Here is a 26,107-nt window from a genome sequence, read left to right as displayed (position 1 = left end):
AGTGACATTAATTCAGCTTCAGTAGCTGCTACGAGTATTTGCTGATATCACCAATAAGAACGTTGTTTACCTACTGTTTTGTGTCTACATGGTTTCTATGATAGAAGAAAAAAAATGGGGGGAAAAACATCCATTGGGTTGTCATCTGATGACTGCAAAAGCCAAAACATATGGTTTACATTAGTTACATACTCAACCCACTCAGTGACCCCTCATGCTCTGTTGATTTGGGCAATTTTTATCATGGATGAGAATAAATGTTTTAATAAAGTGTTTCACCACACGATAACGGAGATCACTCAAATCAGCTTTGTGCCAACTCTTCCCTTAAAATGGACAACTGGTTAAAATCTATGCAGCAAAATGCCCCTACAACATAACAGGACCACTGGATCCTCTTATTGTAGGGGTCAAGAGTTTAGGTCTATAATATACGACCCATCCACACCACCCAGTTAGAAACACTCTGACCAGCTGTTCTGTCTGAAACCGCAGAATTTTAGCACATTGTTCCCTAAAGAATACCACTGAACCAAAAGACATGGCATTTGCCTTTTTCTCCACTTTAAAGCCACATCTCTGCCTCATGATCTAAAAAGCTTGAAGGGACAGCCACTCTGCAGCTGCTCTCTATCTCCTCCTGTCTGCACTCTTTCTTCGGGCTGCACCTCTGACTGTGTGTGATCTGGAGGTGTGACACTTTCCCAGTAGCCCTCAGGTATCCGTTACCCAGTCAGGAGCCTTGGCGCGCTGCCTACAGCCCTACCTGTCTGAGAGGGCACAATAGAGAGAGATCGATCTCCAGTCCTGTCCTGACAGAGTCTGTACCTTCACTGCCAGCTGCATGCCAGCAGACCTCTCAGGGAGCAGGTCAGCTTCCATGACTGGTCTTAGTTTTCATCTCAACTGTCTGCTGAAGAAGAGGAGCTGGTGGCTGGTCTCTATCCTCTGAGTTGCAGACATGTTTTAAGAAAAAACTTCCTACATTCATTTGCCTTCATATCTTGTTTGTCTTAAATTATATAATTGGAATAACTGGCGTCTACTGTCTTCAGTCCTACTTTGCATGTTGGCTACTTACCATATTTTCATTGCAGATACATCCACAGCTGCAGTCAAATATTTCGCATTTTGTAAAAGGTCAGAGATAGAGATGGATAACTCTGTTTTTATTTAGAAAAATCAAAATAATGGGAATTATCTGTATATGTGCAACTAAATTCAGTACAGCTGACTGAAACTGAAGGGGGAACAGCTTAGGATGGTTACAAATTTTGTCTAAGTTGGCGCCATCTAGTGGAGAAAATCTGTAAGGGCTTGCAGATAAATCAGAAATAAGAGTGAATTTTGATTTATCTTTAACGTAATCAGTAACTACTGCATGAATCGATTATTGCTCAGGAGTGAGTTGACCACGTTAGCCTTTTAATTCATAAATAAAAGACAGAAAAATGAGCAGCTTCAAATCATTCTCACAACTTCCAGTCTTTTATGTTTCAAGGCCAGTGGCAGCAACATGGTTTCATTCAGAATCTGCATCTTATTAGTGTTTTTTTTTTTCTTTTCCACACAGTCTTAAGCATATGTCTGATGCTTCAAGTGAGAAATTATCTTTTCCTGAGAATAAAATATGACAGTAAGTGTTTAGACAAAAAGAGGTTTAACTTTTCCCTTTATCTTCTTCACAGCAACGTATATCTGCTGAGTTTAAGGAGTTCAAGTGAGGACAGTGAACACCAATTACTCAAACTAAGTCATTATTTACTCAAGGTGGAAAGTCAGAGGACTGCACCTGCATCCTGCATGGACACACAACTCAGACTGTAGCCAGACTGGCCTATATTTTCGAGTGCAGGCGGATTTTATAGTTTTAGTCCTTCATATACTCTTTAAATATAAAAATCAAACTATCCCTTCTACTTGTAAATGACAGTGGTATCTACAAGTTTGTGCTTTTCAGTCAAAAAGTCTGTTTTTGTAAAACATTTAAATCAGCTGATCTAAACAAAAAAGGATTAAATTTCAAAGCATTAAACATGAGTGTTTTTTGCTCTTTTTGTAAATTAAGTGTGATTTAAATGTTTAGTCACCCTAAAAGCTTTGATAGCTACAATTATCATATGTATTCTGACCTTAGACTTGTTGGATCTTTATTAGAAAAGGCCAGGTGATAAAATGTCCTCTAAACAGCAAAACAAAAAAAAAAAAAAAAATCTGAAGATTAAAAGAAGTGATACCTTGAAATCAGGAGAAGACTGTAAGAACACATAAGAGCACCTTCATGTAGGTATTGGTAATACGAGGAAGAGGAAATTAACAGGACCAATGAAGTTTAAGCTGAAGTTTGAAGACAGTTTTTGCTACAAAGGCTAATCAAAACATAAATCTGACTCAAAGAAATTGAAACCAAATGCCAATTTTGAATCAGAATCTTTAGTAACACTTCAGAAGTGTTCGTGTCCTCTGAGCCAGAGAGTTTCTGGAGGTTTCTTTTGATCCAAGCATGCAGAAGCAGATAGACATAGTGGTCTGGTCCAGATGTTCTGACAAAATCAGATAAGCAAGATAAATCCAAGCAAACAGTGACAAGAATTTATTTACAGACCTGAATGAGGCTGATCAGGCAAGTTTGTCTAACCCTGTGGCAGAGAGTTGCTGCCAGAGACCAGGATCGTTGGAGATAACAGCCAACTGGAGGCTGAAACACCACTTCTGTAGGCCCTGTTTCAACCAAGAAGGAGTAAAAAAAGCAAGTCCAGGGGACAGATTAAGTTAAAACAGAACTTCTTGGCTTCATTCAACTGAGGTTTATTTGCAGAAAGAAAAAATGAAACATAGTAGAACTTAATAAAATGATCCCCTTTCAATCAAGCTATTGGTTTGTGTTGCAGCCATGTGACAGGAAAGAAAAACACTTCACTGGTGGAAGCAAGTTTATGTCCAATTAAATACCAGAAATCTCTGGTTGTGAAAATAACACCCCAATATTCAAAACTGTTGAACGCACGAGCAACAAGCTAAAGGTCTTGCCACAATCCTCACAATTTCCACACCACTGGAGATATGTTTACAGACCTCAAATGACTAGTAAGTTCAAGAGACTAAACAGAACAAGATGTTTTTTAAAGGAAAAACTGCAGAAATATTTTCAAACAAGAGCTCAAAGTCTCAGTGGACACAAAAGCTGTTCAGAAGCTGTGAACGTGGGGGGAAGAAGCAGATCCAAGCTTTTTCTCCTCACTCCTTTGCTTAAAATATCACAGAAATGTCTTGTCTTTGTTCTTATGCATCTACATACATCTACATTAACGTGTAATTCACATTACCTGGATGATGGCATTTCATTCATCTGAACCTTCTAACACAAATGATATGATTACAGAACAGTCTTGATTTCATCATATCATCCCCATGAGTCAACCACTTGCTCTTTGATTCACATAAAGGCTGATTAAGCACCTAAAAGAATATGACGCGTCCAATAAAATACAATCTGATCAATGTCCACCACAACGTGGAGTATGTGAGGGAGTAGGTCTATATTACTGGATGTTCAGTTAAATGTTAATCAGTTATCCAGTATTTTCCGATTAATTTTGACATTTTTTAGGAAGTCAGAAGAAATTTAAAGCCTTTCCCTTTGACAGAAGCTTAGCATCTGTGTTTTACTGTGGCCAACATTCTCATTTGGTGTCGATTTAAATTACATAAAAGCTGATAAATGAGCCCCAGTGGGTTTATCTAAAGCATCCAGGGTTGCAGAGCGTGTGAGCCAGTTGGAGGATACAAACTAAGTCCATGTTTCCTAATCTGGTCTCCAAATGTTTAGAATCCAAAGAAGCCGCATTAGCACTAAATTCTCATTTTAAAAACACACTCAAAAACAGAAGTAAGTGTGACAGAGAAAAACGATGAAAAACTCTCCAAACCGCAACATCTAGCAAACATAGACCTCCCTATTTGCTGATGAACCACTTGTGTATGGCACTTTACAATAAAACCAGCATATGGAAAAAAAAAAAAAAAAACTCAAGTTGTACTTAGGAGTTTCTTGAAAGATGTTTTTCACAAAAATAGGTGTACAGTGTGATGTGTACATACAATATCATCTTGATTCTTACATCTAATGTGGTACTTTGTGGGTCTTATGTACGCCATTAACCTACTAAAAGCATCAAGTTTTGGTTAAAAATGTGAAATTATAACATCTACAATATTATTTAAAGTAGGTTTGGCATAACTTATCACAAAAAATGGAGTTTTAAGAGTTATATATGTTTACAGGTGTATTTGTCAGGTTTTAAGGATTACTATGTAGTTTGTGGTGCTTGATGCAAACTATTAAAACACTTGCTTCTTTTAAGTACGCTGTGCTTGCAGATTATTGCAAGGAATTTTAAGGCATCAAGAGTTGTGCATAGTTTTTTTTCCATAGCTTCCTACTAGCTTAGTGGTATAGCTGCACGAATAGTTTTAAGGTTCCAGTTAATCAGTGGTGGAAGAAGTATATAGATTATTCACTTATGTAATACCAGCAATATTATGAATTCTAAATACAGTGTTACAAACAAAATATTGAGCTGTTCAAAATTCTACTTGAGTAATCAACATATACGCATCAAAATATTAACCTAAACATCAATAATTTTACAGAATGGCCCAATTCAGAATCACATGTAGCATTAATTGTATGTATTAATTAATTTATTCATATATATATATTAATATATATATCACTAAACCTAAGCTAAACTAAACCTCAGATGCCCAGGTGCAACTGAACGCAGCATGCAATTTACCTATATTGTTCTGCATCAACACTGCAATGTTCTTGATCAAAATGCATTATTTATACAGCATCATCTCACCAACTGCCTATGTGGGTGTTAATATTAATCTCTCCGTACTGTTTAGATTTTATGAAGATGTAGCAGTTGAACCACTGTATAATTTGCTGTACTTTTTAATAGCATGACTCAGTTCATTATCCACAACTTTAAAGCAAAGCTGAAGAAGCCTTCATGGTTGCTGCCATATATCTGAAGTGGTTTTCAACTAAATTTCAAGTTTTGGATGCACATCAGATTTAAAGACTATTTTTATTTTCTCTTGCCTTTAACTCTGTGTAACGTGTTTTTTTCCACAAGTTTACCTTAATCTCTTTTAGACTGCAAATGAAATGACCACTTTCATATTTTGTGTAAAACTTTTTTTTATTACTTTGTTTTTTATTTTTTTATGTTTTGTTTACACCCTCCTGATGGTTTTATATTTGATTGTATCCTCTAAATGGAAAACACATTGGACCAACATGTTTTTAAATGTTTTAAGCTGTCACATTTTGCATACAGACGTAGTGGGATCATAAGAGTGAACATTTCTGTACATAACTGTACTTACGGCTACAGCAGTTACAGGACTGTTGGTTTCACCCACGCTATAAATGTGAGGAAAAGCTTAATAATGTTGTTATAACCATAAGAAAATATGTCAAACTCAGGAAACGGCATGCCATTTGCCTGAATGTGCTCATCCGCGTGACGGATGATTTCAGAGAGGAATTCCCCGCCTAAACTTTTACCCCTTTTACCTTTGGCCCAGAAACACGTTACTGTGGTTTACGTCATTGCGTCGGGCAACATCTCGCGATAGTTATAACACATATATACAGCGGTCGTTATTTTGGATCATCACTCAGCTCATTGACAGGATCCGGACTTGTGATACTCGGTAAGTGACTGTTCATTATTTAGCTGTTGTGTTTAACGATACAGTTTAGTCGAACCTACTTATAATAACTAATAACTGGCTGCGGAAGTACTAGTCTTTTTATCTACTCCCTACTTTTGTGCGTTTCCACACAGTCAATTTAAGTGTTTAAAGAAACTAAAAACTTATCTTTCCTTTATAGGTTTTTGCGAGCAGAAATGGCAACAGTTGAAGTTATCTCAAATCAGGTGAGTCCAGTTAAGACTTTGCACTCCGATACAGTAAGTTTGTCTCACTTTGACAGCAGTTGACCGTCACGCTGTGACATGACTAATATGAAAAAGAAGCAATGGGCATTCAGTTACCCTTTAACTATTACCTATGGGGGAAAGAAGAATGATTGTTAAAGCCCTGGTGTCATATATATATATATACACACACACACACACACACACACACATATAGATAGATAGATAGATATTTTTAAGAAAAGTTTTTATTGACACCAGGAGATAAGACTACATTTAAATCTGTTTACAAAAGTGCCCTGATCAAGACAGCCAGCAGGCAAAAATTGCAATACACATACTCATAATTATTGTATTTAGACATATGAAGCAAAGCTACAGTATATAGGAAAGGCAGACTTATAGTCATAAATAGGTCATATTTACAGCCAGATGTTAAAATGTAATTTAATTGGCTGAGACCAACTCTTTTAGGGGCAGCATTTCCTCCCTAATTCATGGTTGTTTAAAGAATTAATAACTTGCTATTATGTCATGTTTAAATCAATGGCAGAGACTGAATACTGTACATCTTTTTTTTGTTTTGCTCACAGAACGTGGTGGAGAGGGTGACTAGCCTTCCTCTGGTGAGTTCCACCTACAGTATGGTATTCAGTGTGTATGCCAACACCAAAGACAACCACCCTTACATCAGGACTGTGTGTGAGGCTGCAGAGCAAGGGGTCCGCACCATCACCTCTGTGGCCCTCACCACTGCGTCACCCATCATCGGCAAGCTGGAACCCCAGAGTGAGAACCTTAAGCATATTCTGATAACTTTCTTTAAAACCACACTGATAAAAGATTAAAGATTACAGAAAAAAAAAATTTCATATTTAAAATGTGAGGATAAATATTTGAAAACAGTCTCAATCATATGGACAGACTCTGAAACCATAGTCAAGGCTACTTGGTTATCTTGATCCTTCACCTAGTTTTTATAAAATCAACCAAACCCACAATACAGTTAAATGTATGTTAACTAATTTGCTTTTTTGTTTATCTCCTTACAGTTGCCATTGCCAATGACCTTGCCTGTAAAGGTTTGGACAAGATTGAGAAAACCTTGCCAATTCTTCACCAGCCCTCAGAGCAGGTATGGTGTCAAGCCAAATTACACAACATGAATGTGGACTAATCTGCTGTATCAATCATGACCTATGTCCCATGTTTCACAACTGCTGATTTCTTAAAGATTTCACAATTGCTGTAACTTTTTTTTTTTAAATAATAAAAATGACTTTTTCTGGCCAGATTGTCTCCAGTGCCAAGGATGTTGTAACCAACGCTAAAGATGTTGTGACGGGCAGAGTGTCTGGAGCCAAGGACACTGTCTCTGACACTCTGAGCAGTGTTGTGGAAAAGACTAGGGGTGTGGTGCAGGATGGGATGGAGAAGACGAAGGCTGTCGTCAGTGGGAGTGTAAACACAGTACTGGAAAGCAGAGTGGTCCAGCTGGTCAGCAGTGGAATGGACACAGCCCTCAGCACATCTGAGAGTCTGGTGGAGCAGTATCTCCCTCTGTCAGAGGATGAACTGGGTGAGTGGGGACAAAAGTCTGATTATGTCAGTGCCAAGGGGCTGAAATTTATTGTTTATAATAAAAACCACTTGCAAAATAGAAATTTAGATTTAGACAAATAAAAAAATAGAGGCTCATGCTACAAAATACTGAGGAGCCCTTAACATAAAAGTTACAAAAAAGCTGGAAAACTTAAGCTTGTTCGTAACAAGCTGTACCAGGGTCCAGGTATTAACAGGGAGCTTAAGTTTAATGAAGGATTTAGTTCAGCTTTGCAGAGAGCAGGACTTGTATTAAGAGCTGAACACAAGTTTGTATTAACTGCCTGTTTTTTCAGTCACAGCTGTATAAAATATTTAGTTTGCAGAACCTCATAAAAGTACTGCATTTACCGTTAGATATGGACAAGTGAACGACTACATTCCTCAAACTTGAAGCCTTTAGCAATCTTTTCATGCAGAATGCAATAGCATTTATGAGACGCTTAATAATTTAGATTTTCATGACCAGAAACATCAATTACTAAAACACTAATTGGACTTATAGCGCGGTGGTAAGACATTTTATGTTTTCCTGCCTTGTGACAGAGCCGGAGGCAAAAGCTGTGAAAGGCTTTAACAACAAGGAACCGAGCTACTACGTCCGCCTGGGCTCTCTCTCTGCCAAGCTTCGAAAGCGAGCTTACACCAGAGCCATGGCCAGAATACGTGATGGCAAGCAGCGCAGCTTAGGATTCATCTCCGAACTCAACTCCACTGTTGATCTGGTGCGTCTCATCAGCTGCACTGTACAATTAGATCTTAAAAACACTTACCTTTCCCTATTTAAGGGAAACCTCAAGTTGTATGTTCTGCACTGAAAATACATTTTAAATGTTTGCTTTTCCAGATTGAATATGGCAAAAAGAATCTTGGTGGTGCTAACCAGATGGTGAACAACAAGCTGAATTCCTTGGTGTCATGGAAGCCCAGTAGTCCAACCCAGGGGAATGGTCACCAAGCAGAGGTAAACACCACAAACATAAGAGGTTTTAGGAGAAGAACAAAAAGTAGGATCATTCTTTTACCTGCATTTCTCCTAGCTTATGTAAATGTGTTCATCCCATCCGCTTAGGTAATAGAGTCTCGTACCTTGGCCCTGGCACGCTCCCTCACCCAACAGCTCCAAACCACCTGTCTGGTCCTCGTCTCCAGCCTGCAGGGCCTCCCTAACCACATCCAGCAGGAGGCGCTCTCTCTCAGCCACTCTGCTGTACAAATCTACAATAACTTCAGCAAAGCTAAAGTTCTGGGAGACCTGCCAGATAGTGTGTTAGTCAACAGCAAAGTCCAGCTGGGAAAAATGAAAGATTCCCTGGACAACGTCATGGATTACCTGGTAAACAACACGCCACTCAACTGGTTGGTGGGTCCCTTTTACCCGCGGATGACTCCAAAGCAGACTCACACAGCGGCCTCTGCTCCCAGCTGCACAGAGCAAGCGTCAAGCTCACTTTTCCCTCGGCCACAAAAGGATGAGCCCATGGAGGTGGAGATGGAGTCACTAAAATGCCATCAGCAGTCCACTCTAGCGTTGCATTATGAGTCCAAGTAATGGTTTTGTGAAAGCTTTGTAATAAAGAGATTGCATTTTCATTAATGCTGAATGCTTAGAAATATAGTTTCTAGCAGAATATAGCCACACCTTTTATTATGGCTTGTATTACATCACCTCCAAATGTTTTCCTTCAGCTTTAGTCAGTTTTTCTAAACAGTTTATTGGATCTGCAAAATTTGTAGTTCATGAGTCTCCCACCCAACATGACAAGACACATAATTCACATTACTGAAAATCTTGAAGTGGGGACTAATGTTAAGTTTGGAACAAAGTCTTAAGTTTTTGTCACAAAATAAAGCGTTCTACAATATTCAATAAGTTTTTCTCCTTTTCTCTCAAACTTCTGTCACACAGCAAACGTACATGAAAAGGTTCATTTCCATTAGTTTTGGAAAGCTTTAGTTTTTATAACTTCACACTAAACTTCAGCCATGTAGTGTAATACCAGTGAACTTTATTATATTTACAAAACATTTAAAACATTTGAAACATGTTGACAATCTTATGAAAAATGTCCTGGTCGCAGTTGGTGTTCAGACATCTAAACTCATTGTTGAGAGCGACTCTGCCGTGAGAGATAGTCCATCAGACTCTGAAAATCCATTTAGAAAGAGGAGTCGTTAGTGCATTTCTAAAAGTTTTTCTTCCAAGTCCTTCATTCTGATAATTTATCAAAAGATGAAGAGCCCTTTTACCGAAAGCTTCTGGATGTGGCACAGCGCAACGTCATCAAGCAAGTCCCAGTTAATTTCATCCTTGTTCTCTTCAGAAAAACTGACAATCTAGGAGAGAAAAAAGAAATAAAAAACTGACTTTCCAGATCAAGACTTTACACATCAATATTACAATAAGTTAGAAGTCCAAGTAAAGACCAGTTTAAAAAAGAAATTAAAAACTTGTCTCTCTCCACTTAAACTATTACTGGTAATAGATTTGAGAATTGTTGCGTTGGATTAGTAAAATTAGTTCCAAGTTCCTTGGTTTCAGTACTAGTAAGCACCCGGGTGAAACTGATACTCTCCTGCACTTTTGATTAATCCAGCCAATGAAAAGCTCCCCGGACACAGGTACGCTCATTCATCAGCAGTGTCCTATACTTCATTCCTTTTAGCTTCCTTTTCACTACATGTGAGGTTTAAAGGAAAATAGAACCAGATGCTTTTGTAATATTTGAGATATAAAAGCTTTGTTCGTCCCATTCAGGGACCACGGAGCCATACTGAAGGACAACACCGAGTACCTGTCCCCGTGCTGTAGTCACAGTGATGTGTGCTGCAGATCCTGCCACTGAACACTGCAAATCCCCAGCAGACATGACAGACCTGTGACAACACAAAGCTTACATGAGAACACATTTTAATTTAACAGTATCACCTCCAGTACACAGCAACTCAGACAGCAACAGACCTGAGTTTTGGCGTTTTCTGCTTCGATACAGTCTGATCGTAGCGACTCATCGAGCAGCTTTGAGTTCTTTTCACAGTCCCAGATGAAGCCCTGGATACAGATAAGTACCAGTCAAGGCCTTCACAATGTTAATCAAGCTCATAACATATGATTAATTTCTCATCTTACGACAGATTTCCTGCGCTGTTACTACCAACTAATGTTCTGGTCCTTTTTGTCCCCTTTCCACTCTAAAAATAAAGAGACATGATGATTCATTTTACAGGACCAGTCTCCAACTTCTATAATTTTTCCTGACAAGTATTTTCAGCTGCACTGTAAAGCAGAAAGTACTTTTTTGGACCAACATCACCTACCTTTGGGGCTTTGGAAGAGGACTTCTGAGCTGAGGTAGACGAAGCTGGTGATGTATCGGTCGATTTTCCTTTTTGGGGGGAGAGGGGTTAAAATGCTTAATTTGTGACTTATTTTTTTGTAGCAGATTTTCCAGCTGTGCTCTATGTGCTCCTGCATCTTGGTTGAAAAAGATAATCAATTACCTCTTTTATTATTATAAAGTACTCTCCTGAGGGGCTGAGACATCTCACAGGACTCACTCTGCAATAGTGGAACGTTATGTCTTTACGTAATTACGTATTTACGTAGCCAAGCAAATAAAAACATGCATATGTGTGGTATTAAATTAATAAAGCAAAAACATTTTTAGAACAATTTACAAAAGTACTTAAGAATACTTTACAGATAATAGGAAAAATTAAATTAAACAACAGCATGCAAGTCATTGTTAAAGCACGTTTTAAAAGTTGTGTTTTGAGAAGTGATTTAAATGTGGACCGTTCTGGCAGAGCGCCAGAGGTGGCAATTAATTAGAAATAACTCACCTTCATGACTATAGACACCTCACTGGCAGAAATTCCCTCCTCTAACAAAGCCAATTCAAGAGTAAAATGTGAGTAATTATTTTTTTTTTTTTTTATCAGCTTAAAGACAAGAAACATTTGAATTCAAGAAGACTCACCACTTGTTAAATCCTTTAGGAGCGTGTTTTTAAGAGAAGGGGGCATCTTCATCAGCTCCACTGAGAAGACTTTGTCCACTGTGCCCAACAGGTTCTCCATTTTCACTTCCAAGTCGTTCAGGCGTTCTTGTGCTGTAAAATGAGATTTTGATGCCTTTAAAGACTAACTGAATAACCACAACTTGCTGTAAAACCTCACACCTAAATCGTTACTACCTTCCTTCTCAAACTGCTGGATGAAAAGCGCCAGTCTTTTCTGTCGCATCTCCCGACTTAACTGTTCCTTACTCTGGACGCTTTCTGGGACTTTCGAGCGAGTCAACGGCATGCTGTCCTCTTATATTTGCAAAATAAAAAAAAGTTAGAAGCTCGATTTGTGAATGAGTCGACAAACGCACACTTTTTCTACTTATTCTTCGCGCACCTGTTACTCAATTGTATTTAATCAAGGTATTCATGCGCTAAAAATGAAGTGATAAGGTCGTGTTTGGCGGAAGGATACCATTAAACTAACAAAACTTTCTCCTTTAATGCCAGAGTTTTCATTGTTATTTTTCATTTTATTTATTTTATTGGCATTAATTTTAATTGGACTTAGCTCAGTACTCATTACTGACCAGTTTAAACCACATTCTGGCCAAATTTGGTGTACTCATTCCTCATGGTTTATTTGCAGCCTTATAAAGTGTTATTTTGGCCACATGTGGCAAGAAAGGTGATACACTTCATTTTTTGGCTCGTGTTTTATTGACCAAATATGGCCAAAATGTCATAAATTGGCACTGACATTGGTTACAGCAAGTGTTATGATGGCAAGATATGGACCAAGAGGCAAAAGAAAAAGCAATTTTTGGTCATGTCTGGTAGATATCATGGCTCATCCTGAGTCAACACAACACTTTAAGTCAAAGCAAAGTATTGGGCATAAAAACTGTTGAAGTGGGACATGTTTGGAAAAACAAACTGCAACCTAGGAGTCAAGTTTTATTTTTCAAGCATTTTATATGCAGCTTTACGAGTGTGTTAATAAAAACAAAAACAATATGTAGAAGCTTTGTATTAAAAAAACGAAGTACACTCCATGACTCAATAGCATGTTGAACTACTTTAAGTATGTATTTCCTGTGTGACAACAGTTTAACACATTACATAGAGGAAATTTGACCCACTATTTCTGAGCATTGCTTCTGCTTTTTGAGGATTGTGAACATTTCTCAACTCTCTTAACCCTCTAAGGCCCAACCCATGAAAAAATGGTCAGAAAAGTCCAATTTTTTTAACATGAGGCCTTTATTTGTCCCTTTAACAACATCTAACAAAAAAATTGACATTTTTTTTGGGAGGGGGGAATATCTACCATTTATTACCATGTGATAGTTTAAAAATCTTATAATGTGGTTTTCTGCTTCTGGGTATCTATTAGGGGACAGACGACAAGTATGAGATTGTGTTCAACAGGATTTTGAGCAAAGTCGGGCTCTTAAAGTCTGAATTTTGACAATGCCATTGCAAAATCTTAATTCTTTTCTTTTTTGGTCATTCTGTACTAAATTTGCTGCTGAGCTTGAGACCAGCTTCTTGGCAAAGCCTCAGCTGTCAGATGGTCTTACATTTGTCTCTAGAATACATGGTCTGCTCTGCAAGGGTTCCAGGTCCTGTGGCTGCAGAACAAGCCCAAAACATCACCCCTCCACTGTTAGTATTTGTGGTGGTGTCCATTATGATTAAACAGCTTCATTTTAGTCTCATCTGTCCAAAGAACATTGTTGCAGAAGTCTTTGGTGTGATCTAATGCAATTTTGAGCACATGAAATCAAAGCCATGATGTTTCTTAGAGAGAAGGGCTTTCTGCTGACAATCCTTCCAGTAAAGCCATACTTTTTCAGATTGTACTCTCATGAACTTTAACATTTAACAAGCTAATGCCTGTAAAGTCTGAGATGTAGTTTTTTGTTTGTTTTTTATCCCATGCTGTCCATCTTTCTGCTGGAAAGATGGACAGCTGTCTTGAATGTTGACTGTTACTGATGTCTTTCAATCAATCAGTAGTTCTTGGTTTCAGACACTCCAACATTCAAACTTATTCTTCTCAATAAATAACCACTGTGGTGTAATTCACTGTGTGTTGGTGTTCACCAGAGGTTGTAGTTATCACCTGCTAAGAATTATGTCTTGATATGTCAAAACATTGAAAGGAAAGAGGATGTTATTCATTTTTAACAACTGTACTTAGACAGGAATTTACTGGAGATCAAAACCAATGCATGCAAGTGAACAGACAATCAAGACATTTTGTTTTCAATCAGTTCAGAAACTCATTTATTGCAGCGCACTTCAGTATGGACATTCATTTCCTTTCCACAGGACGGTTAGAGATCATTTAATCTACTATTTAAAATAAAGAAAAATTATTTTCTGTACAACCAAAATGATCAAATTTACAGAAGTCAGTACAAGATGGAATCCCTTAGGACAGATTAAAAGGTAACAAGGGGGTGTTAGTAATAAAAATCCTAAATTAGCACAGCATCTGCAATCCCAATGTCAATAATACAAAAATAAATAATTGAGATTTTTTTTTTTGCTTTGAGAAAACACTGGTGTACATGTTGTTAATGTTCAGATGCGGATTCATCTTCTCACCCTGGGTTAAGGTCAGGTCTTTATGTACGCAGTGCAAGTGGAATATCTTACATTATCTAATCTGTACAAGTCACTCTTGCAAATCTACAAATAGTTCAGTCTATATCAATTTCCCAATAATTCATAAAAGCACACTTCCTGATTTCCTGTCTGTTTCAGCATTTAGTGGAATGTCATGTCAAAGTCTTCCTTTCTGCACACGGTATCAGCAGCGCTGAAGAAGCACTTTGCTCTGGAAAAGTTCTAGTTACTAGCACTATTTCTTAAAGACACTAGGTAAACCTTTAAAACCTGTCCAGTCTGCATGTATTCCTCACTTTAAAACGCCTCATTCTATGCTACAGTGAGGAAAAACCTAAATACATGTGAGCTCTAAGCTATAATAATAAGGCATATTAACTTAAGTACAGTATGTTGCTGTAAAAAAGAAATACTAAAAAAAAAAAAAAAAAACTGCCATTATTAAAAGCATAAGTCACACTCTTGACTGCATCAGCAAGGCAGTACACCAAGCTACTGTTTGTCTTGTTTTATTTGTTGGAATCAGTAGTGTGGCACTCTTAAGATTGGGAATGCTTTCTAAAGATCTATATCTCTAAATAAGCTGGTTTAGCTTGTGGTTAAGTGTTGCTGCAAGTATCAATACTTATGTAAGACCTGCTTTGACTGCAGGGGGATCTGGAATGTTGTGAAACCGTTTTAGTGATTGATGATTAGTGATTGTCCATGGTTTCAGTCTTCTCCTATTTACTTGATTACTGCCACCACATATCCACACAGACAGAGCTCCCACCCCCTCCCTAACATGAGCTTGTATATTTACACTTAAACAACTTGAGCATTCATTAAGACTTGGATCACACAAACAGTCAATTCATTGAGAGGTGATGCCTGGAAAAATAGGCAACCCTTGTTTCAGATTTCCCACTCAAGTGAAAAATATGCACAAAAAGACACAAAATCGAGTATTTTTTTTTTCCTTTTTTTTCTGTTCTTCCTCTTTAGAAAGTGCACAAACATACAGTCTGGGTCTGTACTCTCGACCAACTCACACTGATCTGATCTGGAAACAGTGGAAAAGATTTAAGCAAAGAGGTGAAAAACTATCAAGACACATACACAGAGAGGGAGGTCAACACACTGTTTAGCAATTAATCATTCTATATACAATCTGTAAAAAAAAAAAAGTCCCAAAATAGTCTTTGCAGATTTCCAAGTAGTGGAAAAAAACCCCATCCCATCTAATCTGAAGGTAGCTGCTTGACAAACCTCAAGAAAGAAAGAAATTATATAAAGGTTCAAAACAAAAAAGCAAAACAACTTGCAGCTTCCAAGACACAAATAAGAAGTACCACATAAAGCTTGGACGAGTTTTTAAAAGTTCATTATTTTTTCCCTCCTGTCTTTGTAGTGAGATTTTACATCTCTGCTGCAGAAGGCAACCGTGTTCAGATGACGGGGGCTCCAAAACATTTAAGGCACCACTGGACACTGGCGCTGGGCGGGCGATCGATGCGGTGCAAAGACTCTGTGTTCAGCTCATCGTAGGCCTGGAGGTATTCCCTGTCAAAGGCCTCTGCAGATTATAACGGAGAATAGGAAAATAAATAAAAAAAAATAAAGAAAACAATGCTTTACTATTTAGTAAAAGAACAAACTACTACACCACCTTAGGATCTAAAATATTTCTGAACTATTTCCATTTGAAACACTCACCTATGTCAATATTCTCTCGTCCCAAAGCCACCAATGAAAGAAACAGAATTTCCCTATAAATACTCCTGAGAGAAATTCAAAAACAGAAACAAGACATAAGACATGCAGTCCCTGAAACTCTACATGTGCAAATCAGAGCCTTATAGAAACAGTGTCAAACCTCTGCCGTTTGACACCATCTGGACGCCGTTTGATCTCTCTGTTAAGCAGGTTGATCGGCCCGTAGACGTCATTGGTCTGGATGTTGCGAACAATAGTGTTGAGGAGAGTACGGATCTCCTGGTGGTCTGTTGGAGCCAAAGTCCCCTTCTTCTCCACTAGGAGCAAATAATGCATACATCATCAACACTTCTGCTTGAGAATGATATACTTTAAAAAAAACAGACACACACACATTAGCCTTAGCTCCAATTTCTTCCGACCACCAATAATACTGTAACAAAACAGTTGAATAAGCATTTATGCCGGCATGTGTGTGATTTGAAAACTTGAGTTTTGGTGCCCTCTAGTGGCAGTTGTTATTTTTTACATTCACGCTGTGAAAGAATCAATGAATGAATCAATTTGTTTCAAGCGAAAGATGCTTCAGTTGCAAGTTCTGGAACTCACAAAAGGCCCTCCAGAGCAGGTAGAGAGGCTCTCCAGGTTCCTGATGCAGGTTGATGTTGTCCCACAGGAGCTGTACGAACACCTGCTTGCTGTCCTGAGACAGTGTTGTCAGGGGCAGCTGCACCAATAAACATATATATGAGGATAGATAGTAATGAAACTGGGTTAATAAAAAAAAAAAAGAAAGGTAGCATGCTATTGTTTACCTGTACTCCATTGTTGCAATGTTCAGAAGCAAGGATAAGACCAGGTAAGTGAGTGGGCAGGTCCAGGCGGCGGAAATACCACACCAGGTTCCAGAAAATAATTGGATGCTGGCTGAGGAATTTGTGGGTGTAGATCACCTGGAGAGATGGAGTCCAGATGCTGTCGTTTAAGAATGTTGTGACTGTGACTGACAGATATGAAGTACAGTGGACTGTATATACCTGATCTCCCTCGTTCTCCAACAGGGTCTCCAGCTCTTTGCGTAAGACCAAAGGACTGAGGTACGGAACAGACACAGGCTTGGGATTTGGTCGTTTAGTTCCGATGCCATCCTGTCAAGCACAGTGTTCCATCAATCTTTTCCAATGCAATGCAGATTAAAAAAAACCGTAATGGTTTGTATGGGACAGTGATGGGAACTGACCGACACCTCTTGCAGACTGCAGGGCAGGCTAGTGGTGGAGACACCGTGTCCAGGTCTCTGGGTGTGGTCCAGGCTCTGGAGAGGACCTCCAACACTGTTGCTGCGCGTCAGTGAAGTTCCACTGCATTTCTGCTGCTTCCCTGGTGCCTGGTGCTCTAGGAGACCCAGAGGGTCCGACTGCACAGGCTCTGGAATCAGACTGAAATCACAGCAAGCAAAGAGGAGTCAGGAGGAGGTGCTGGTGGTGGGGACTGGGCATGTCTCAGTAGTTTGTGCTGCATGCAGGGAAACCTTTTCACATTTTACCTTTTGTGTGCTCCAGGACGATTATCTGGATTTTCCTTTGGTTCCTCCTCGGCGAAACTGATGAGATCTTGTGCCTTCGTGTCAGCTGAGCTGCTCGCCGTGGGATGAGCACTGCTGCTGTGGATACTGTCTCCTGAGGCACTGGGATTTATGTAAAACCTGAGAGGAAAAAGTCATAGAACAGGGTCAAATCCAAGTTTAAGTCAACATAAACAACAGAAAAAAATTACAATGCCAGCACCGATTCTTACCCAGGCATTGCACGCAAATCATGAAACTCAATGTGCATTAATGGAAGGAAAGCTGTGCGACAGAAAGGACAGTTTGTATTGAGGTTGGAGTCATCAGCTGTCCAGCCTGCCATGATCTCCTCATCATATACCAGGGCTTCACATGAGCGACACTGGGAGCAACTAGACATCAGCACCTGTTGGTGAGAAAATGGGATCAACCAGACAGTAATTATCCCAGTCCACATGTTTGTAGTGAAGGTATAGCAATAGCAAAAAGGGTGTTTCTTTATTCCCAACCTCCAAAGCGCAGTTTTGGTATATGCTTGAGGAAGAAGCATGATGTGAGGAGCTTTGCTCTGAGTCAGGACCCCTGCCTGAACGCCCTGGAGTTGGGTCTGCAGCCAAACACAAAACAGATGTTATCACAGGCCTACTGACCCCAGAAAGTTGCCCCCTGGACCCTGAGTTTTCAAGCCTTTTTGATATTTATATCTGCAAGTGAGTGCTTACGTGTCTGTTGGGTTCCTCGACCTGTGTCACTGCTGCCACTGCTGCTGCCCAGGCTGGTGCTGCTATGATTTAGACCATTAGCTCCCAAACATGGGATGCCCCTTCTCTCAGGGCTGTCATCCAAGTCGTGTGCAGACAGGATGTGTTCATCCAAACGAGCCGGGAAGCCACTGGCACCCTGAGTTTGTTCATCCTGTGGAGAAAAGTAATATAGAATTACCCAGATGGCTGCACATCACTGAGTTCATGAGAGTTCGACTTTACATGAGAAGATATCAGGAAGCAGACATGCCTCAAAGTAAAAGAATGAAAAACTGAGAAAAAAACATTAGCATTATTTCAGTAATACTCACCTCATCATCTGAATATACATAGGCTGATGCAACAGCGCCCCACACTTTGCTGGCCACATTAGCTGCCTGCTTCATGCCTGATTTAAGCACGTCAATTTTAGGTCCTGACAGCAGGGTGTCCATTTTGATCCCTGAAATGGTGTTAATGACAGAGCCCAGTGACCCTCCCTGTGAAGACTTAACCAATGCTGTCAGAGAGGATGATCTAGAAGTTGGGCCTGCTGTTGTGCTTACAGCCGTCTTTGTCTTTGCTGCAAAAGTCTTGGATCGAGTGACTGTGCTGGGGCTTCTTTTGGGTTTGTCAACTGGTGAGCTAGTTGGAGTTTTGACAGGAGGCACTGGGAGGCTGGACCGTCGCTCCAGGGGCTGTTTGGGTTGGGGACTGTCAGTGGAGTCTCCCTGGGACTGCTGGAGCTCCATGCTAGAGGACTTGGGACCCATGGGGCTTTGCAGACTCATATACATTTCAATCTCCTCAGCCAGGTTACGGGATACCACAGCAGGCACGGCGCGTGGTGGTTCCTGACTGTTAACAGAAGCCGACTCTTCACTCTCTGACACCAGAAGGGAGAGCGGGTCTGCTCCCACCTCCACATCTGCCCTCTCCAAGGTAGCTCCTCGCATTCCAGACTCATCCTCATTTGTTTCAGTATGTTTCCTCTCTTGTTTTTCTTTCTTTACCTCAGCCCCTTTCAACTCTTTATCTTCTTTACGTTCATCTGGCAGCTTAAGTGACACACCCTTATCTTCTGGCTCCTCTTCCAAGTCTTCAAATAGTGATTTGGAAACACTGCAAGGTGGTGGACTTTGACTACCAGAGAGCGCTGCAGCCAGAATACGAGCATCTGCACCCATTTGACTGGCCATGTGGTCCACGCCTTTCTCCAAGCGCATTCCAGCACGGGTTTCAGCACTGAAGCTACAACTACGTTCGGAGAAGGCTTTCTGCCGCTGCTGCTGAGACGGCTTAGCTGCTTCCCCTGATGGCAGGGAGGTGTCCTCATCAGATAGAGACATACTATCATTCTTGCTGTGTCTCCTGAAAAGCTTCCCTGCTCCTAAATAATGAAAACAGATGGAATAGAAATGGGTCAGCAATAAAAGTTGAAAAGCCTCTTTCTTACTTGAAAGTTCAGTGAAAATCTCCCAGTAATGTCCAACAATTTTCATTTTAAGACTCATGACAGTTTGAATTTTTCCTCACCTTTTTCCCTGCCACTATCAAAGCTTCCTGTGGACAGTTTAACAATGCTGGGGACAGGTGAGGGTCCATCCACAGGGCTCAGGGGTTCTACCACTGCTACTGCACTATCCACTGACCCAGCAATGTCACCTCCTGGTTACACAAACGAATACAGGTATATGTGTGAAAGTCAAAAATGAAATCCTTGGGAAATAATGGGTAATAGAATTAACTGCATCATGTGAGGCTGACCATTGTGCTGTGCTTTAGCATTGTTTCTCTGCTCAGCTACAAGGACACCTGAAGGATCTGCCAGCTCCTGGTGCAACTCATCCTTAGAACCATAGCCTTGATCCGACTGTCGTCCTGTAGATGACAAATTCCCACACACCAGGATGTAGTCACAATTATATCACTTTTTGTTCCCTCTTTTCTTTTTCAAGATGACACTGCAAACTGGATGTAGCTTTCAAAGCTTAAGACCTGAAGCTCAGAGAAATCAGTACCTGTACTACAGTGGCTGTCTGCTGTATCTCCCATGTCATGACGGGGGGCAAAGAGATTATGTTCCTCGCCATTGACATCATTTGAGCTATCAGCACTTCCGTGGCTCAAACTGTCAACGTCAGTGACTGCTGATCCATCCACTAATGTGTCTAGAGGAGGACAAAGCAGGAAGAAGGTGGGTAAAAAACAGCAAGAAAACAGAAAAGACAGTGAGTGTAAAAACCTTGTTCCATTCACACCTGTGGAAGTTAACGTGGATCCCTTCTTGGAAGATGTGCGATTCTGAGTGCGTTTAAACTGCGTCACTCCACGAAGCACATTACGCAACTTGGTCCACATAAAGAGGCCGCTACGATTTCGGCTTGGCCATGGGCTCTCCAAGACAGCCTGCAGAGAGCAGATAGAAGCAAAGATGTCCAATAAACCAGCCGGACCAAAATGATTAACTGATGGATGGATAAAACATATCAAATCTTCAATTTAGACTTTAGCAATATATAAAACCTTATTGTAGTATCCATATGTGATGGCGTTGGGATGTACTCCAGCTTTTTTCATCTCAACCAGGACTCGCACAGCCATAACAGGAAGACCCCACACACCACAGAGCTGCATAACCACTCTGTAACACACCTGCCATGCACACAAAAACTCATATAAATCAATTTGCAGGATTAATTTTTTTTTTTTTTTTTTTTTTTAAAAAGAGAATTCATGAGACAATGACAACTGAACTACACATTATATAAGACTTCATAATGGTCATCTGTAAATCTTGCACATGTAATGTGACTGCACCTCATCCAGAATCTCCACCTCTGCAGCCCTCATCCTTAACAGCACGTTGTAAGCCTGCTGCATGGCTCGGCTCTTGGACTTGGCCAGTCGCACAGCTGCTGGTAGGCAGATGAACCACAGACTGTAGCAATGACTGAACAGACAGCGGGCCCACAGCGGTGGGTTGGAGTAGAAACGTTTTGCCATCTTGTATGCAAGCTTGATCTCCTGTTGGAGCAGTTAATTTGAAACACATTAATATCCAACTGGTGTGATGTCTTCTACTGAATCTGACTTCATACATACAAACCTGCTTAGTTCTTTTAGCCAGTAGTGCAGGGCTGCTGGACAGACTGGCCCCTGCTGATCTGCTGCTAAGTGCTGGACGCAACTCTTTGGGACGGTCAAACAGACTCATCTGGAGCCGCGGGAAGCCTTTATAGCTGGAAAACACAAAATAAGATTATCTACATGTCTGATGAGTACAAAAAACCTTTCCCACTGGGTAAACTTTTAGGAAACTATAGCTAAGAAAGACTTACGTGTATCGAGGAGAAGGTTCAGGTCCGTTGTCAGCTGGAGGTTCAGGAGGCATTACAAAGACGGTGTGTTCACTTTTCTGAGACTCGTCAAGTTCCAGCAGTTTTGTGTCCTCAGATGACTCTCCTTCAACCTGCAGTAAGAATCAGATCAAGGGCCAAAAATGCAAGGTTTAGAAAAAACAAGAACAGGTAATTTCCTGCCTAATGGAAGAAAGTAAACAACTACAAAGCACATAACAACCTGTGAAGTTTTTCCAGTCAGTAAGACATGCGTGTTTGAATTGTGATTAGGATTTAATGGCAGAGGAAAAGCAGGAAAAGTCCATGCTGCTTGCTGTATACGTTTATCAAAAGGGAGAAATCTGACACGCCTTAATCTTTTATATTAGTCACAAACATAGCGGGGAAAAAAAGCTGAAAGAAAATCTGACTGCAGCATCTGTAATTACCTTGGTACCCTTGTCGGTGATTTTATCAGAGGGAAAAAGCTGCAAGAAGAGGAAAGAGAGCAAAGGCAAAGGAATGAATCATAGGAAATGTTGGTTTCCTTTAGTCCTTCCCAGCACACCAACATTATTTTGGCAATAAACCACTGTAAAACAAAAGCTTGTTCCTTGAAGAAAACAACCAGTGGGAGAGGAAAAGCAAAACAACAAGGCCCTGACACTGGCTGGCAGTCACCTTCTCAATGCAGTCGTCAAAAAAGGCCAAGCCGGTATCCTTGTCGCTGACAAACGTGCACTCCTCAATGAAGCGGATGAATATCTGAGTCTTGGTGAGCTGGGAGTAGAATTTCTGATGGGCACGATCTCTGCTTTTGAGAAAACCTACAACAGCGTAAGGAAACATTTTGGCATCAGTCATCATTAGACTAAAAGTCTGTAGCCTTCTTGACTTTTTTTTTCTATAACACAGAATTTAATTTTAAATATAAAAATGTCCCATGTCATGTTGTCCTTTTGGCCTCAGTGTATTTATTACACCTGAGTGACCATCAATCAAGATGCAGCTATTTAGAGATGTGCTGATATATGCAGACTTGAGATTGTCCTTCATTCTAATCATCCGTCTAAGATTGATCTGTGTGAGTCATGGCAAATGGAAGTTAGTTCAGGAAAAAAAAAACTAATCAATTCTTAGCGTAGCTGAGGAGAATAGTAATAAAGAGTCTAAAAATATTTATATACAGTGGTGGCCGAGGTACTCCTTAAAACAGATGCACCAAAACATGTCCACAACAGCTGGTACTATATGATTTATGGAAGTAAATTTTGCATAGTCTACAAAAACCAGGAAGTGAAGAGCAAATTTCATGAAAACACCATTTAACACGCTTGGACAGTTGCTCACCTTGCAGGTCATAAAGGGAGTCTGCAGCTGTGGCCTTTTCTGAGGGAGCCTGGGTGATTGGTTTGAGGTAGGAACGGTAGCCTTTCAGGATGGACGCCATGAAACGAAGGAAGGCCTCTTGGATTTCCATTTCCAGGGCCATTTTTTTCTTGTGCCATGTGAAGTCTGCCTCAATAGGGGTCAGGTCGAGAGCAGAGTCTTCATGTGGTGTTTGACGTATTGAAGCTGAAAGAGAAAAAAAATAGCAAAATTACTTTTCACAAGGTCTTCTCTTTCCTCTTTTATTTTCTTTCCTTCAGTGTGTTAGCTATGTTTGCATGTAAGAGTCTACTCTGTGCTTTGGCTTTTGTAACTGCAAACAGTGCACCTCATTTGTAGTGTAGGTTTTTCTTTAATCACGTCTATCGAGTTTGTGTCGCATGTGGGAGTGAGATGCTGTATGTACCAGTGGCCAGCTGGTGGTGCAAGTTGCTCAGCGAGTTAATAAGACTCTTGCAAGGCTTCTTTGGGAGGTTCTTCCAGCTGCTGTGTCTCTTCTCATCAGACCTGTGACATACAATTCCACGAAGTCAGTCAGCTGGAAGTAACAGGAGAGCTGCACACACAAAATCTGCAGTGGTTCTCTTGGTTTAACAAATGTGCTTGTGGCCCAGCTGAGATCAGTCCTTAGATACTGTACAAGTTGTAAATACACAGTAGACTGAAAGGACAGCTTACAGGTAGATCGTGTTGGTGTCCAGATCCACACAGACAACATCTGGCGGGGGGTCGTACAGGTCAAAGTAACGGGAGTCTACACCCACTATGAAGGGACATGGAGCGTTGAGGACACCAGCGAGAGAGAGTGGGCACAGAGGGATGTAGGGACACTGCCACTGGAAGGGGAAGATCATCTAAAGAGAGACAACACAGAGATGTTAATGTGTGAGCAATGATGGGGAAATGTAAACAAATACATAAGATAAGCATCACAAGTGAAGGTTTGGTTTCTTTTACACTTTATTTTGGTACTTTGTATTTTTATTGGTATGAATTTGCTGAATAGAACGGAACAAGACTTAAATGTTGGAGCGTACTTACAGCCACTACAGCCTCGGCCACTCCGGTGAGCACTGCAGGCCGCAGCGAGTGCAGCAGGATCTTACTCTCCAGCAGGACGAAGTGCAGCAGTGTGGCACAGTTCTCCGAGCCCAGATTCATCAGCAGAGTGCCGTAGTCTGCCCCGCTGATAGGGAGTTCAGTAGAGAGAGGACAACAAAATAGAAACGGCAGATAAAGGAAAATGAAAGATGGAGAGAATGAGGGGGAAAAAAAAGTTTTAAAACAATGTTTTATAGAAGAGAGAAACAAGGAAGTACTGTAGGCAGAAATACATTGTCATTTAAAACTAATCTAATTAATGGTTTCAACCTCAAAATCCTACTGAAAAGTGTAAAATAACTGCTGACAAAGTAAAATAAATAACTTAAAATATGACAAAGCATATAATATTTATAAAGCTTAAAAACACACAAAAACACTCTTTGTCTTACCTTGCAACAGTGTTTCTAAAGGTACATTTTATTCAGTGTCAACCTGATCCACCGTTTTCATTAGTTAGTACATTGTTGCTGTGTGTGTTTGTACACTCTAGTTCATAATGAGGCCACTTTGAGAGCCCCTATTATTACGACAAAAATTAATTTCCTCCTGTGTGCAGCGTTTGTCTAAATCCTTGTAAATCACACAGACAAAGGCAGCAGCAGTAGGTCACGTTAAGTTCAGTATCAATTAGCAGAATGTTAGATTTCCAAGAGAATATAAATTTCCAATATTGTGAGCTGTGAAGCTTACATAAGGCAGCAGTCAGAGGAGCAAAAAAAGGACAGATGGACATTGACTGAACTGTTAATATCAGTCGCAGAGCTGTGAAATCATGCAAAGTAACAGCATAAGTAAAACACGAGGATGCTTTCAGTTGTAGGGTCTCTCTTTGAAAAAACTGAGAAGAGTTTGTCACAGTTATTACATGAAAACCGGATGAAAATACTTGAGCTGACAGTGCAGCGGAGATTATAGTTTAGAGTAATTCCTTTTCAAATCAACAGAAATCGAATGAAACTGTCGGAAACATATTTTTTTTCCCATCAAGGTTTCTCCAGTTTTGTGATTTTAGAGATTTAAAGCAGAAAAAAATGACAGGTAAAGGTGTCAACACAGATAATGCAAAACTAAACCTGGTAATAACTGCCATAAAAAATCTATAATTTATTTACTATAATTATTTTTAATTTGTTGCCTTTTCTGAAGAAACATGCTGCTGTTTTTCTCTAATTATGCTTAGGGGGAAAAAAAAAACCCCATCGAATTATAAATGATGAAAACAATTTGCGAGAAGGTTAATGGAGATTAAATAGATGACTTTGTTAATAAAAAGGGAGAAAGGGTACCTGAGGGGTAAAGGTGTACACACAGGCTGGGAGAGGATCAAATTGTCATGTGCCGAGAGCTGCGGAGGAAAGGCAGTAATGTCAATGTTGAGAAATTCTAAAGTAAAAATCAAGACAGAATCTAACTCTTTCTACATTAAATAACAATATCTGCAGGCATTTGTAGGCACACAATCACCTTTGCCTACAAGGCAGCAACAGGATGAACCAACAATATCAACAAAACGTTATAGGAGGAACTGGAAGGGCTTCTTTCAAAGGAAATGTTTGCAGTAAACAGGTTTTTCCAGATCTACTTCACAAGCTCTTCTGCAGAAACATGACACATGAGCTGACTTGATTTCAAAAGGTTCTGGAGGTGTTATCCGATTAAAACCAAAAGAAACCAGCGGGACTCAAGCTAAATGATCAGTGCTAACCAAAAAGATGTCACACTGCGTTTCTAATGTGGTCAGTGTCAGTTATTTTGATAATGTCAGCACTGGTATTGATGTTTGCACACCAAGTTTTTGTTGCTGATCCAATTATATGTCAATCATTGTAGGACAGATTTTGTGTCTTTAGGAGTCTTTCCAGTGCTAGCTTTTGCTCAACTTAAACATCATAGGTGACAAACTAGTGCCATATTAGAAAGCTGTGCAGTGATATGGACACTTTTGTCACATATACAGGTCAGATAGGTAAAAAATAATTGGGAAATGAGTGAATGACCGGTGTGTACACTACCAAGGACAGTAGTCTTCAGTTCTTTGTTTTAGCTCCTCAATATGCCACCCGAT

At 40.0% G+C, this 26,107-nt stretch overlaps 3 protein-coding genes across 6 annotated transcripts in view; 1 reads left to right on the top strand and 2 right to left on the bottom strand.

Annotated features, from left to right (window-relative positions):
* Nucleotides 1-5,675: 5,675 nt before the first annotated feature.
* Nucleotides 5,676-9,424, top strand: plin2 (perilipin 2). The gene is made up of 8 exons (XM_041985101.1): nt 5,676-5,730; nt 5,912-5,957; nt 6,551-6,746; nt 7,010-7,092; nt 7,251-7,536; nt 8,106-8,284; nt 8,407-8,523; nt 8,632-9,424. Exons 2-8 carry the CDS (start codon nt 5,928-5,930, stop codon nt 9,109-9,111), a joined length of 1,371 nt encoding a protein of 456 aa, XP_041841035.1. The 5' UTR covers nt 5,676-5,730; nt 5,912-5,927; the 3' UTR covers nt 9,112-9,424.
* Nucleotides 9,425-9,551: 127 nt separating this feature from the next.
* Nucleotides 9,552-11,991, bottom strand: cdca9 (cell division cycle associated 9). 2 transcript variants are annotated; one of them, XM_041985104.1, is made up of 10 exons: nt 11,756-11,991; nt 11,540-11,671; nt 11,407-11,443; nt 11,061-11,119; nt 10,878-10,945; nt 10,690-10,751; nt 10,522-10,587; nt 10,355-10,436; nt 9,810-9,896; nt 9,552-9,706 (listed from the first exon to the last, which is right to left on the bottom strand). In XM_041985104.1, exons 1-10 carry the CDS (start codon nt 11,865-11,867, stop codon nt 9,662-9,664), a joined length of 750 nt encoding a protein of 249 aa, XP_041841038.1. In that variant the 5' UTR covers nt 11,868-11,991; the 3' UTR covers nt 9,552-9,661. The 2 variants fall into 2 exon arrangements, with proteins under 2 accessions (XP_041841038.1, XP_041841037.1); XM_041985103.1 differs by having other exon boundaries at nt 10,522-10,611; nt 11,061-11,117; nt 11,405-11,443; nt 11,756-11,990.
* Nucleotides 11,992-13,841: 1,850 nt separating this feature from the next.
* Nucleotides 13,842-26,107, bottom strand: part of dennd4c (DENN/MADD domain containing 4C) — a 39,503-nt gene continuing 27,237 nt past the window's right edge. The window contains exons 8-34 of one of the 3 annotated variants that reach the window (XM_041985082.1): nt 25,329-25,387; nt 23,980-24,124; nt 23,617-23,792; nt 23,345-23,445; nt 22,900-23,124; nt 22,231-22,376; nt 21,999-22,037; nt 21,550-21,680; nt 21,318-21,450; nt 21,029-21,235; nt 20,735-20,863; nt 20,470-20,617; nt 20,230-20,379; nt 19,976-20,089; nt 19,745-19,876; nt 18,541-19,598; nt 18,188-18,380; nt 17,975-18,072; nt 17,696-17,871; nt 17,445-17,603; nt 17,145-17,337; nt 16,936-17,046; nt 16,714-16,851; nt 16,508-16,625; nt 16,059-16,215; nt 15,899-15,963; nt 13,842-15,758 (exon numbers count right to left, since the gene is read on the bottom strand). In XM_041985082.1, coding sequence (XP_041841016.1) covers nt 15,631-15,758; nt 15,899-15,963; nt 16,059-16,215; nt 16,508-16,625; nt 16,714-16,851; nt 16,936-17,046; nt 17,145-17,337; nt 17,445-17,603; nt 17,696-17,871; nt 17,975-18,072; nt 18,188-18,380; nt 18,541-19,598; nt 19,745-19,876; nt 19,976-20,089; nt 20,230-20,379; nt 20,470-20,617; nt 20,735-20,863; nt 21,029-21,235; nt 21,318-21,450; nt 21,550-21,680; nt 21,999-22,037; nt 22,231-22,376; nt 22,900-23,124; nt 23,345-23,445; nt 23,617-23,792; nt 23,980-24,124; nt 25,329-25,387 — 4,629 coding nt within the window. In that variant the 3' untranslated portion in view covers nt 13,842-15,630. Of the gene's footprint in view, nt 15,759-15,898; nt 15,964-16,058; nt 16,216-16,507; nt 16,626-16,713; nt 16,852-16,935; nt 17,047-17,138; nt 17,338-17,444; nt 17,604-17,695; nt 17,872-17,974; nt 18,073-18,187; nt 18,381-18,540; nt 19,599-19,744; nt 19,877-19,975; nt 20,090-20,229; nt 20,380-20,469; nt 20,618-20,734; nt 20,864-21,028; nt 21,236-21,317; nt 21,451-21,549; nt 21,681-21,998; nt 22,038-22,230; nt 22,377-22,899; nt 23,125-23,344; nt 23,446-23,616; nt 23,793-23,979; nt 24,125-25,328; nt 25,388-26,107 lie in introns of all 3 variants that reach the window. The other 2 variants (XM_041985081.1, XM_041985084.1) reach the window with 2 other exon arrangements.

This window comes from Melanotaenia boesemani, chromosome 5 (genome assembly GCF_017639745.1).
Source record: "Melanotaenia boesemani isolate fMelBoe1 chromosome 5, fMelBoe1.pri, whole genome shotgun sequence".
Taxonomy (NCBI): domain Eukaryota; kingdom Metazoa; phylum Chordata; class Actinopteri; order Atheriniformes; family Melanotaeniidae; genus Melanotaenia; species Melanotaenia boesemani.
The sequence above is the reverse complement of the archived record's forward strand: the minus strand, read 5'-3'. Positions and strand labels throughout refer to the sequence as shown.

Excerpts from the sequence above, each read along its gene's own strand:
- plin2 (XM_041985101.1), top strand. The coding sequence starts at position 5,928 with ATGGCAACAGTTGAAGTTATCTCAAATCAG. Across the intron at positions 5,958-6,550 it reads TTGAAGTTATCTCAAATCAG|AACGTGGTGGAGAGGGTGAC; the intron begins GTGAGTCCAGTT and ends TTTTGCTCACAG. Across the intron at positions 8,285-8,406 it reads TCAACTCCACTGTTGATCTG|ATTGAATATGGCAAAAAGAA; the intron begins GTGCGTCTCATC and ends TTGCTTTTCCAG.
- cdca9 (XM_041985103.1), bottom strand. The coding sequence starts at position 11,867 with ATGCCGTTGACTCGCTCGAAAGTCCCAGAAAGCGTCCAGAGTAAGGAA. Across the intron at positions 11,672-11,755 it reads CCAGCAGTTTGAGAAGGAAG|CACAAGAACGCCTGAACGAC; the intron begins GTAGTAACGATT and ends CTCATTTTACAG. Across the intron at positions 10,437-10,521 it reads CAGAAAACGCCAAAACTCAG|GTCTGTCATGTCTGCTGGGG; the intron begins GTCTGTTGCTGT and ends GTGTTGTCACAG.